This window comes from Pungitius pungitius, chromosome 16, assembly GCF_949316345.1.
Source record: "Pungitius pungitius chromosome 16, fPunPun2.1, whole genome shotgun sequence".
Classification (NCBI taxonomy): Eukaryota; Metazoa; Chordata; class Actinopteri; order Perciformes; family Gasterosteidae; genus Pungitius; species Pungitius pungitius.
The window spans coordinates 10,124,935-10,137,713 of record NC_084915.1 but is presented as its reverse complement, the minus strand read 5'-3'; the positions used below and the strand labels follow the sequence as shown (position 1 = coordinate 10,137,713).

At 44.7% G+C, this 12,779-nt stretch overlaps 1 protein-coding gene across 6 annotated transcripts; it reads right to left on the bottom strand.

Moving 5' to 3' along the window:
• Positions 1-159: 159 nt before the first annotated feature.
• Positions 160-12,752, bottom strand: LOC119215094 (clustered mitochondria protein homolog). Of its 6 annotated transcripts, XM_037466925.2 has the most exons (30): positions 12,134-12,552; positions 11,820-11,888; positions 10,514-11,541; positions 10,080-10,234; positions 9,815-9,986; positions 9,002-9,142; positions 8,774-8,904; positions 8,503-8,657; positions 7,846-7,971; positions 7,476-7,623; positions 7,285-7,377; positions 6,799-7,017; positions 6,357-6,532; positions 5,966-6,274; positions 5,778-5,851; positions 5,203-5,304; positions 4,993-5,093; positions 4,732-4,884; positions 4,560-4,622; positions 4,222-4,469; positions 4,057-4,141; positions 3,360-3,513; positions 2,873-3,012; positions 2,679-2,759; positions 2,457-2,582; positions 1,881-2,002; positions 1,711-1,804; positions 988-1,119; positions 843-901; positions 160-747 (listed from the first exon to the last, which is right to left on the bottom strand). In XM_037466925.2, the coding sequence occupies exons 3-30, from the start codon at positions 11,496-11,498 to the stop codon at positions 669-671; spliced, it is 4,623 nt and encodes a 1,540-aa protein (XP_037322822.2). In that variant the 5' UTR covers positions 11,499-11,541; positions 11,820-11,888; positions 12,134-12,552; the 3' UTR covers positions 160-668. The 6 variants fall into 6 exon arrangements, 5 of the variants coding, with proteins under 5 accessions (XP_037322822.2, XP_037322823.2, XP_037322824.2 ...); XM_037466926.2 differs by lacking the exons at positions 11,820-11,888; positions 12,134-12,552 and adding an exon at positions 12,660-12,752; XM_037466927.2 differs by lacking the exon at positions 11,820-11,888 and having other exon boundaries at positions 8,503-8,648; positions 12,134-12,553.
• Positions 12,753-12,779: the final 27 nt, after the last annotated feature.

Genomic DNA, 12,779 nt, shown 5'->3' with positions numbered 1-12,779 from the left:
AATTCTCTAATCGCACAATTAGTCTGTAATTTCAGGCCAGTGGATCCACTTATAAAAATGTTAACTTTCATAACGATACATTCAAAGTGTAATGCTCTACATTCCAGTTCAGAAAGTTAATAATGTACCTTTAAAATGGCTTCTATTAGAATAAAGACATAAGATACTCAGATGTTTATTTCTCTACAGTCCTCCGGTTATCAATAAAAACAACATGGATTAAACTATAACTCAACACTAAACACAAACAATTGAGTTGAATCTTAGGATATCATGTGAGAAATGTCCATGGCACAATTGTGAAGCCCAGTGGACACACAGGGTACTGCAAGGTGAGTGCAAATCTAAGAAATATGAGTACATGGCCTCACCTACCATTCCATTCATCTAGCAGGATAATTCGATTTAGTGAGGAGAGTTTATACATTTATTTGATAAAAGGAAAATGGTTGACATATGTTATCAATACATGGATGGCACATATTTTAAGAGCTGTGACTTAAGGCTCTTCTTTCCTCCACAGACAACATCAGAACAATGCCTACTTCATCTGTTCATGGCTTGGATTTGTTGTTCAGGAGGCCATATTGAGGAGTTTGATTGATACACAGATGCTCTATTGTGACCACTTCTTTGGTCCATAGTTCCAGGGTTGTTGTCTGCAGTTCTTAAATCTTTATCCAGCTCTCCCATTGAACTTTTTCCATTCCTTTCACTTCACTCCTTAGGTCTGAACGTTCTTTTGCACTACAAAGAAGGTCAAGTGGGTGAGGTGAACATTACAAACAAAAAATATAGAGGTTATTTTTGATTTAATAAAAAGGGACTTCTACAGTGCTCACCTGAGGGTAATGACAATAATTCCACAGGCCTGGTTGAGCTGCTGAAGGATTGTGGGAATCTAGAGGGAAACATGGAATAAATGTTCACACAACATGATTTACTTGCATGCATGCATACGTTTGTGTGCTTCAAAGCTGTACAAACCTTTTGAGGTGAAATGCAGGCAGGTGTGTTACTGTTAATGTGGTTGAAGGCTTTCTGAAGGACCACAGACTGATGGGTGAGGCTCTTCAGGTACTTTGAGCTTTCCTTCGCACTGTCATGGTTCACCCCAACCTGAATGTGTCCATAAATTAAGTCACTTACTTAAAAATATGAGTATGCAACATCAATATTACATTACATTACATGTCATTTAGCTGACGCTATTATCCAAAGTGACTTACAATAAGTGCATTTCAACCATAAGGATACAAACTCAAAGAAACAAGAAAGTGCAATTTCATCAAACAAGCTGATTTGGAACTCTTTACAGATAAGAGCCCTTATAAGTACAATTTAAGTGCTTCTATTTGTTAGTGTTTTTAGTCGAGGTGTAGTCTAAAGAGGTGAGTCTTTTGATTGCGGCGAAAGATGTGACGGCTCTCTGCGGTCCTGATGTCATCAGAGAGCTTGTTCCACCAATTAGGAGCAAGAACAGCAAAGAGTCAAGTGTCAAGTGTTTTTCTCTCAGAGAGGGAAGAACAAGCAGCTTGGAAGATGCAGAGCGGAGTGTACGGGTTGGGATGTAGGGTTTGACCATGTCTTGATGTGGAGTGGACCCGATCCATTCACAGCATGGTACGTGAGCACCAATGTTTTGAACTGGATGCGGACAGCCACCAGTATATGAGAGATACCATGGCATTCCAGCCTTTTGAAGCATACCTGGCACTTATATATCGAGAAGGCCTCTTCCTCGTGTTGCAAAGCCAATCGAAACTCTCCTTTGCTCTCATACACGGTGGCAAGCAGATGATGACTGTACAGAAAATATACAGGCAGGCAAGTGAAGTAGGGAAAACATTAAAGCAACAAAACAGAGGAAGATGTCTTACCTTTGTGCATGTTTCAGGGATGTGACACCGTGGTATTTTGCAGTTGACATTAGGGCATTCTGTAGGAACTTCAGGGAAAGCTCATGCTCCAGCAGGCCATGAAGCACTAGACCCAACATACTCTAATCAAGTGGAGAAAAAAAAAACATTGACAAAAACATTGACATTAAGCCTCAAAATTCTCTTGTTATCCGACAAAGGCTCACCATTTCCTGAGAACATCATTTGCGTTAATTACAGATCAAAACACTTAAATCAGGTCGGAAAATCTCTTCAAGTCAGTCCTTGAATATATATTTTTTATTATTTGTCACAATGGTTTGTTTTATGTACCTGTCAGTGTAGCTCTGGAGGGAGAGTTTGAAATAAAACTATAAAAAATAGCTTGTTTGGTTGAGAGGTGCCATGTAAACATAAGGGGAAAAAAGCTACTTTGAATGTACCCTTAAACGCATATACTATGAAGTTTTTACAAACTTTTACAAACAATCGTTAATGTATAAAGTACGAAGATAACGGAGAAGTAGATTCTTTTGGAAAATAAAGCAGAAAGACACTTGGTGAGGTCCCACTTACATCCAGCAAGGCGACTTGTGGATGGTCTTCTCCCGTTACAAGCAGGGTGAGGTACCGAGCGCGGTACAGCAGCTGAAGAGAGGTCGAAGGCCGTCCACCAGCGAAGCAGTACAGGGCCAGGTAAGTCTGAATCACACAGAGCGGAATGCTGCCTCGTAAACTCGCATGTGGAATATTAGGTTAAAAGAACCACAGGGTTTATGAATGTAAAGAGGAGCTCACATAGTCTTGTACGGTCTGTGGGTGGTCTATACCTTGTGTCCTCTCACTACTCATGACAGCCTTTTCCTGGTGGCTGAGAGCCTTCATGGAGAAATGAAGGAAGCAATGCTTTACGAAAGCTCACAAATGAATTAAGTGTGAAACCCGCTATAGGTGAAAGCTCATCGGAGACATGAAACGTAGTGCATATTTACATCCGCATACTCCCCCCTGATGTAGCAGATCCGTCCCAGGAGACGAAAGCACATGCACACGTCCTCGTGCAGGACACCGCATACGCTGCTGAACAGAGTCAGGGCCTGGCTGATCAATCCATGGCCATCTTTGAGAAGACCTGAAAGCAAAAAAAAAACATGAAGTACACCAAACCTGGCAGTCTAAAGAAATGTAAGTAGTAACTTTGCTATTAAGGGTTACACCACTGTGTGACGTTAACTTTACCTCCGGCATCAAAGACATGACCCCTTGATGTCGTCTTTTGATTTAGCTAAATGTGTATTGATGCTTGTTGTGAACTGCCTGTGTAGCTGGTAACAATATCATTGTGTGCTGTGAAACCTGTCCATGTGGGCCCTTCAATTAATGTTCAGCCACTTGAAGGTCCCAGGCAAGGCCACCATGCTTCCCAAAATGTAAACATTTACTCTGTACTTTAAGGGTTTTTGTGTTTGCGTCTTTCACCCTGCTGTACTGCCACCTGTGCTTGTTGCACAAGCCGGGTCGCGTCTGTTGCTGTGGCTTTGAGATGTTTGACCACAGGGAACATGTTGACAACGTCTTCTTTAGCAAACACCGGCCTGTGACGAGAGTCGAACACGTACTCCCTCAGCTGCACCTGAATACAGAGGAAAGGGGAAAAATGTCCCATTTTTGCTGCAAGTCAACACTGAGGGGATTTCATTTTTGTTGGCACACACAGTAGCATCATTTAAGTCCTCAACTTAAATTGCAACACTGATCTATTGGGCGTCAAATATCAGCAGGTAGTTGTAGAAAATGTGTTAATTGATTATATAATGTGGGCTTTTGCAGCAGATTCAACAATTAGCACCATAATTGGCCCAGTTTTCAATAAAAAGAGAACTTGCATTTTTTACTTCTCAGCTTCTACTATCATCTATTGAAGTACCATTTATGATTATTAAGGATACAAAAGGTGTCAATTCAGCAACAATTAGTGCAGCTTTAGGATGAGGCTCCCCAGGCAAAAACATTTTTTCCTGCGCATGTCAGTTTATATTTTAAATTTAGGTGTTCATTATCGGTTATATATATTTTTTTACCATATTCACCTGGTGTGTCTCCCCCTAAGACGGAGAGAATCCGTTTAATTTGAGCTGTAAATGTATCGTGAAGAGGCGCGTGGCAGATGTCTGACCTGGATTCCTGTCTTGATGGCAATCTCTCTCAGTAGTGAGATCCTCTGAAGGCTGTGCTTTTGTATCACTTCGTCTATACTTTCACTGGACACAAAGAGGATGGCGTGGTAAAATGCAGTTGCTCATATCCAACCACACACACCCACTAACACACACACACACACCTGTCTATCGTGTAGTGGTAATAATCTCCAGCCTCGGTCCTGATCCGGCCCCACAGCTCACTGGGGGTCAGTCTGGCCCACACACTGTCCGTCAACGAGGCGACTCGACTCCCGTTGCTCCGGCGCCGTCGGCTCCTGCGGCGAGAGAGCAGCTCATCCGAGGAGGAGTCGGTGGCGCAGGAAGAGGAGCTCAGGAGGCAGTTTAAGAAGTGACTGACAGCAGCAGAGAAAGCTGCAGGTTCCACATTCTGGGAGAAATATGTGGGTGTTAGAGAATTTAGGATGGATAGCGAAATCTCATCGTATTATTTGACTCTAACAATATTTGAGCATTGCACCTGTAGATACGTCCTGAAGATGTGTTTTGCACTTCTGATGATGACTTCGCTGATGGAAATTCTCTGTGAGGGAACAATTTTCCCTTTATGTGAACTATAGCCATGGAGCAAGGAAGCTGCTATGATGACTTCACATGTAGGTTTAAATGGGGATAATAGCTGTAGCGGTTACCTGGATGTGGTCGAGTCTCCGGATATCTTCCACCTTGTCCAGCTCCCTTAGTATGGTGCCCAGGTATCTCACGTTCACACCCTGCTTATGTAGCGCTGAGGTCAGCGTCCCTCCATCCATCGGCACTGCAGAGTAGTTGAGACAGTCGCTCAGCTACCGCACACACACACACAAACCCACACAGGAAGAGCAGTAGGAATTTTAGGTATTAGATTAGACTTCATGCACGTCATACATCTTGAGGTTGCAAACGGAACTTACCACAGCTGGGATCTGATTGGACAGGAGAAAAGCAGCAATGTCCCATAACAACCGCCTCTGCCTCTGAACCTCCTCAACACACTCAGAGGGGAACCGAACACCTGCATCAAAGACAATCGGATTTATTAAAAACATGATCGTACTTGTAAGTGTATGTGTGTGTGTCTGTGTGTGTGTGTGTGCGTGTGCGCCCACAAGTGTGTTTGATACCTGGAGAGCAAACATCAGGGTTGAAGCGGATGTCAAAGCAGGAGTCACTCACTGAGCCAACAGTCTTGCAAGCTTTCATAATCAAATTTCTTCTCTGAAATTCTATTAAATTATTACAGACAGACAAAAATTGTGTCTTAATTAAAATTAGGAAAAACATCCAATGAAAAGTAAAGTAAATATTTGTGAAACAACATTGATATAATTATTAAGTAAAAAACAAGTTCTTCAAAGTAAGTACTTAGTAACCACAGTACTTGAGCAATGTACTAAGTTACCACAACTGATAGATGAGAAATCCACATAATTTGAAGACAACTGAGGAAACATCATCAGCTGATCAGGATCATGTGACGGAATTGAAAGCTCCAGAAAAATAACTAAATAGACCCAGTGATGACTTTGTTTCCTCAACTGTTTCCGAATTTACTACTGTAAATACTTTGCTCAACTAATTAAGTGCATTAATTCTCTGATCTTTCTGCTAAAACAGTTTCTCTTGGTTTATAATTCCACTTCATTTAGCTGATCCATATTAGGATCAAGTGTGGCGTTATCCCCAATTCTCAGCTCACTGAATAGGTCTTCGCTCTGCTCCATGGCTCCTACTTCTGTTTGGATGGACACCATCTTGACATAATCTTTATACCTGCAATAGAAACATCAAGATTCAAAGTAATGAGATTCTTCTTTTCCAAATATCAGATCAGCCTGTTTGATGTGAGCTGCATTCGTGTCCACATCTCCTCCTCCTCCTCCTCACCTGTGCTGGACAAAGGCCTCGATCAACTCTGGTCTGAGGCTGGCCAGGCTGTGACGGTGTTGCCGTGGGTAACCAGAGATCTGGCACTCCTTCGGCACCTCCCTCCTCTCCTCTGGCTCTGGGAACTGGAAGTTAGGGTCAGGGGGGAAGGTCCGGAGGAGGTCCAAGATGTAAGGTCTTCCGTCATTACCCAGGATGCCTTTGGTCTCGATGCCAGAGCAAAGCTCCACTGGGATGTTGTTGTGGTCGAGCACCTGGTGACTTTGGATTCTTAGCGGCTTACTTGTCTTATCCAGAAGCTCCAGAAACCTGGAGAGTGGGAAAGTTGTCTAAACGTACGCCATTTGAATCTATTCTTATTGCAATTATTTTTTGTGAGTGTTTGTGTCACCTGCGATGAGTAAACACGTTTTTCCCGTAGTCATTGGAGCCGTAGACAACACTCTGTTCTTGATTTTTCTCCAGTATCCCAGGAACGATGGTCTGAGCAATTACACGGACGCCCCGATAATCGACCACGGCCGTCCCAAGCGTGTAAAGACCTTCTACGTCTACAGATGCGTAAGCCTGTGGCAAAGCAACATGAGTATTTTTTTTTTATGGCAATAACTTGAAGGGATTCAAATGTCTTTCTTGGGACCAACTTAAAATAAAGACAAAACATCTAAACCCAATAAACATCTATAAATTGTGAGAAGAGCACATTTTCTGCATAATGTCCTTACCGAACCACTGAATGTAATACTGTGCTTTCTGGAACAAATACAATTTTAAATGGGACGGATTAGACAGTAAATGCATCACAAACGCATCACAACTCATGCAGGACCTACTTGTGCTCCCCTCAAGTCACAAATGGCAGCAGCGTGAGCCGCAGTGTTGCCCCCTAGTGGGCTGTAGTGCTCAGATATGTCAAATCCAAGGCTGAAGAACAGGTTGTTCCAAATGAACATCTGCATATGAGGCGCCTCCCCGGGGTTTAACGGCATGACGTTACCGTCGATCACAGCTACAGCACCTTGCGTTGCAGCGGCAACAAAGTCACGGTTTGTCTGGAAGGAGGGATTCAGAATTGGGTGAATATTTTCTCTACCTTGATTTTAACACAAGAGTCACACAATCTCATCCTGGAGCAGGAACAGGAAGGAATAATGATTTCATTAAAAGACAATGTAGAGAGGAAGTTAAGGGGGTAAAAGATCTCTTAAACATCTGTACGCTCGGTTACTGCTTCAGTCGGCTTCATCTCACAGTCACAAGTCTGCTTCTCCAGCCATTAATCAGAGGGAAAGGAGGTCCATGGAAATATGTGGCCTCACCCTGAATATGCTCTTCTCTCTGTGCAGGCGCTCCTGGAGGGAGTTCCTGGCGAGTTCCCTGCATCCCTGTAGCTCCTCATTCCAGTCCCGACTCTGTGGTCATAACACTTCAGCATCACCATCGATAACCATAAGCCCCAGAGTCTCCATGAAACCTTGACTTGAATACATGCAAATGTTATGTCTGCGACCTGCCCAGCTGTGTGCTCGTCCTGGCCCATGCGACTGGTGTGCGTCTCCTCCGCTCTGACACAGTCAAGGGTGTGGTCTCCATGACGGGCGATCCAGGTGAACACCTGAAAAGGGGCTGCGATCCGCTCATAAGGGTGTTGCTGGACTCTGATTCACAACAAGTGACAGTGGGAAAACATATTATTAGTGAAGCTTGTATGGAAGAGTGGTTTCTCTTATGCAACTCATGTTACTGTCTTGGATCATCAAGCTTTAACTCAACCCACTCTTACTGTATCTCCATCCACAGTTAGTATTAATATTGAACGAGTTGCATGTCACTTAATCTTGTTTCAGCATGCAAGTACAGCTTGATTACAGACTGCTCACCTCTTTTTCTGCAGGGCGCTGAAGGTTTTCCTGAAGGAAGGGCTGACTTGACTCAGCAGCTCAACTAGAGAGTGGCAAAGGATTTTGGGAAGTGCAGGTTTAGGGTTGAAGTTGAAGGTAGTTGACCTGGAGCAGTCAGAGGATAGCACAAGTTGAATTCAGGTGACATAGCGATGTACATAACTGTTGTTGGTTAAATGCTCTCACTGTTAGTTGTAAATCATGGAAGGCCGAGCGTCTGCAGCCCTGCAAGTGGCTCTGTGAAGGCTGTGCTTTAGCATAGTGGCAGCTCTAGCTAAATGCTGGCATCTAACATCCTCACAATGACAATGCTAACATGCTGACATTGAGCAGTCATGCAGGTTTTGGACAATTTGTCACATTGACTTGCTGATTGCACTACATGAGAAATGAGGCGCTCACCAAAAAGATGACATGTCATAACAACATGAACGTTGGCATACACAATCTGGAAACCATGAACGTCTGTAGAAAATCTTGATTGATAAGATATTTTCTCAGGATAAGAGGAGACTTTGACCTGCTCATGACTCAGGACACACATTGCCATCCCTTGAGCCAAGCTGCTAGCACCCGCTAAAAACCTGTACAGTTTCACAGCTTAGAAAATAAATGTCTCAACAGTTCAACACTCACTGGTTGAGGTAGAAGCCACGTGTAGAGGATGTAATGTTGAGTTCCTTGTCCTCCATAGTCAGGACATTGAGGTACATTAAGTCCCCATGCATCTTCCTGTTTCCTGGAGGAGGGTTCCAGCTACTCATGGTCAGAACCCGCAGGCACTGCAAAGGCTGTAATGAGTCCACCTGTTGCTTCACTACACATTCCATTGCATGATGTATATCTAACCATTTTGATGATTGTTACAACGGTAACGATGGCGATAATTAAATGTGAGCTGTCTCACCTTCCAGTCGTCTCTGAGTGGCTGCAGCGGAGTCAGTGGTCGGTCCTTACATCCCGGGAGGATGTATTCTGGAGGGCTGAGGCCCGCAGACTCCTTTTCAGAAGCTTGCCTATTCCCAATGTTCCTACAGTCTGCAGGGATGTATATGATGGTGAAACGTTGAATAATTACAGGCGGACAACCTCAGGCCAAACCTTAAGCGAGGTGATAATAAGAGAGTAATATGACCGTTGTCTCCTCTGGTGTAAAAGGTCAGGTAAGAGAGGGAGCTGCAGTTCACTCCGTTGTATGCATCGGCTGGGTTGAGGCTCCTCAGAAGGTCACGAACGTGTCTGAGATGAAGACGAGCATCTCGCACTGTGTAAGAATCTGCAACAAGAGCGGAAAATACGCACATCGAGCATATGATTCAATCTTGCGAAAGATGAAAGGGGAGAAAAAACATCATTGCTGTGTTCCATTTCAAGGAAAAGTTTAAGAAAATCAGCGCACAAATGTGTATTGACAATATAAGACAAAGTGTGCAGTGTAAAATGACCTAAGTGAAAATAACTTGCGTTAACAATCAATTTAATACTCATGGCTATGTATGACCAAAAAGGACTATGAGTGAGAAAATGTAATATTTCTATAGTTATTCTTAGTTCTTAGTAAGTACTACGGTGCCTTTTCGACCAGAGGAACCGAATTAACACAAAAGAAACATTACTTTAGGCAGCTTCAGGTTTTACATTTTCAACAAAATAACCATCAGTGGTTTAAGGTGAGTGATGCTTTAGATAGAAACTATTGTTGTGTGAGTCACAAACGATGCTGTAACCCTTCCTTGATAAATTAAGTTGGCCTTTTCCATCATGTTTCCGTAGCCTGAGTAGCTTTGGCGGTTTTGGGACATAGAGATGCAGCCTCTCTCTGATGAGAGGTCAACATTCATATTAAAAAGGATCTCCCTGTGATGACATGTTTACAGGTTTCTCCCAAACTTGACTGAAGTCAGATGCCGACAATGTGAAAGACACACACAAAGGGTGAGGCAGTTACCCTCCACCACTTTGATCAGCGCTGCGTCCTGCATGCCCCGAACGGAGCGCAGCTCGGCGAGGCCGTCGAGTGCGACGCCTCCCAGCTGGAGGGAGAAGCACGTGCAATGGCAGCTGATCTCGTGATCCATCAGCACCTGGTGCAGCTCGGCCACCAACATCTGGCCTGACACCTGAGAATGGAAGAGGGTTGGATTGGTGTGATTCAAAAAAACGCAAATATACATCTTTAAGAAAAGGAGAAGGGAGACGGAGGTGAACAGAACCTGTAGCTCAAAACTTTCTTTCCCGGGAGGTTGAATCCGGAGAGTAAAGTCTGCCTCTTGGAGAGCGACGACGTCGCTGATGCTGAGTTTGGTTTCATCGCCTTCACACGGAATCCGATCATCCTCGGAGCTTTCTTCAGTTTGACACAGAGCCACTGTTGGCAACAGAAGAGACAAAATAACGTAATGGAAGATATTTTTGAATTTTCCTTCCCTTAAATGAAAAAATAAAAATAGCCATTTTTTTGTCATTTCAATATCCAATTTACTTTTTCTAGAATAATAATAGCAAATAAGCCTTTGGCAATTTTCTCTTTTAATTTGGAAGTAAAATGATCCTCCGAAGTGCGATGTTGTCAGAACGCCACATGGAACAAAAAGCAAACTGCCGTGTAAATGAAAACCAAGGCACACAATCCAATAAAGCCACTCACCTTGAACATCTGGTGCTGCCTGGAACAGCCTGTCGACTAAATACAGGGTCCGCTTTGTCTCCTCCTCCTCGTCTTCCTCGCCTCTCTTCACTGCGTCGTGGCACTGGAGGGGCACTGCGGTGACGTCTGACTGATCTTCTGGGTCCCCGGGCGGCTTTGTGTTTCTTTTGGCGGGGGCAACTTCACAGAACTTTTGATTGACACTGCGGTCGGTCACCGCAGTCGGCTGTCCCGACTGTTCATTACCCAAACAGCTGTGTGGAGTGAGGTCCAAGTGGCATTCAGTGGGGTCTGAGCTCTCCACAATTTTAGTGCTGATGATGCTGCTCAGCTGTTTTTGTTCAGCTTCCTTGGCTATATCTCTGAAGGCCAGTTGGTTTTCCACATCAGCCCAGGCTCCACAATGGGTCCTTTTGTCTTGTTCCTCCAGGAGGACCTCCACCTGTCTCAATATTCCATGTTCTCCCACAACCACCTCTTTCAAAGTTCCAGGAGATCTTAGAGTGTCTACTTCTCTATCCACAGTCTGGGGCTGGACTTCGGCCTGTGACTCTGTCTGAGTCTGCACCCCCATTCCAATCCGTGTCTCCACTTCGGTCTGTGTCTGAACCTCCGAAAACCCCTTGTTCCTCCACCTGTTGGTCCACTCTTGTCCTTCATCTCTTGGCTCATCCACCCTCTCTCCCTCTTCCTCCTCAGACACCAACAGACACACCATCGGCTCCACCAGAGTCAGATCCCCTCCCGGGTTGCTGCTTAGAATGATGTCAGGAAACAGGAAGTGCTCTTGTTCCAGGGCGGTGTTTTTCGCGCCGGGGGAGACGGTCGACAGATCGTCCTCCGAGTCGTCCGCCATGCCGGGTGACTCACATTCACTCTCTTCGCTGGACAGCAGGGGGGATCTTTCTGCCTCACCCCGGGCTGGAGCATCCTTGCTCTTAAAGTATTTTGACAGTGTGTGACAGCACTGGACTATGTTTCCCATGGTGCCTTTGTGCAAGAAACAGCGATACCAGGGTGCAGGTGGCCTATGAGAGAAGACACTATGTTTAACGAGTTCAGTAACAATGAGCAGCATTATCAAAAAAAGCATTCAAACTTGATTGAAAAGGTGTTTTAATTAGGCAGCGTCATGCAGCGTTTCTAGAAGTTAAAATGTAGGTTTTCTCAAAGTCAAATTTCTGATTTATTTTTAAAGGCTGTCTCACTGTCTCGCGTGGGTCTGTTTGTGTGGCACGTGTACACGCAAAGACAACAGCTGATGAAAGGGGGATTATGAGGTCTCCCTGCAGTGGTGTCACCTTACAGAGGAAAGAACTGGAAAACCTTAGTGACTAAATCTCATCAGATCGACCCTGTTGGATGTATGGGAATCCTGGAACACAGATCAGAGGTAATGCTGATTTACCCAGTGTACTACAATAATTTTCCTACATGAAAGTGTCTTTTTCAGCATATTCTAAACAGACCACATGTGTACGTATTGAATGGCTTTTTACAAAAGTAACACATTTTATTCAGGCTTGTGAGAACCCCGAGGTGAAGAATGCGCGTGTAACCTCAAACAAAAGAAGAACAACGCAGCATTCAAAGTGATGTGTAATCAATGATGAAGCCTACCAGCATGTGAAGAAGGAGAGAGAGGGAGAGAGAGACGGCCGGTCTGTCTCATCTTATCCACACTTCAGCTGCAATCAGACAGATCTGAGTTCCCCAGTCTTTCCTCCACAGCAGCAGGCTCCCCTGCCCTTGCTTCCGACCCACGTTACACAAACCGGGTGTCGTGTGTGTGTGTGTGTGCGCGCGTCTGTGTGTGTGTGAGTGTGAGAAAGAGTGTGCGTCTGCCCTTCATGGGTGGCGAGGAGGTGAGAGGGAGCATGAAGGCCCCCTTCACACACGCACTTCCACACACTTCGTAGCCAACTCATTCAAGGCCAGAAGAGGGCGACAGTTCCGCCGTTGTTGATGTCACTTCCGGTTTTTAGACCGGCCCCTGCACCCCTGCACTCTCTATCGAACTTGAACGTGTGCACGTACAACGGGTGCATAAATAGCCGAGCGGTAGCAGGCTGCCAGGCCCCCGTTCTGTATTTTAGAAAATGCTTTACCGAAGTCGCGGCAGAGAAAACGTTTCCCCAAAACTCACCTTCCTGAAAACAGGCCTCCAGTGCCTCTTCTCCGTTCCTCTTATCACGTGTTCAGGCTTAAGCGCTCGGAAGCAGCTCTGCGGTTGTCATGGCAGCGCTGCAGCAAGAAAATTGACATT

Excerpts from the sequence above, each read along its gene's own strand:
- LOC119215094 (XM_037466926.2), bottom strand. The coding sequence starts at position 11,498 with ATGGGAAACATAGTCCAGTGCTGTCACACACTGTCAAAATACTTTAAG. Across the intron at positions 8,658-8,773 it reads CACTCAGAGACGACTGGAAG|CCTTTGCAGTGCCTGCGGGT; the intron begins GTGAGACAGCTC and ends GACTCATTACAG. Across the intron at positions 6,533-6,798 it reads GTGACTTGAGGGGAGCACAA|GCTTACGCATCTGTAGACGT; the intron begins GTAGGTCCTGCA and ends GCTTTGCCACAG.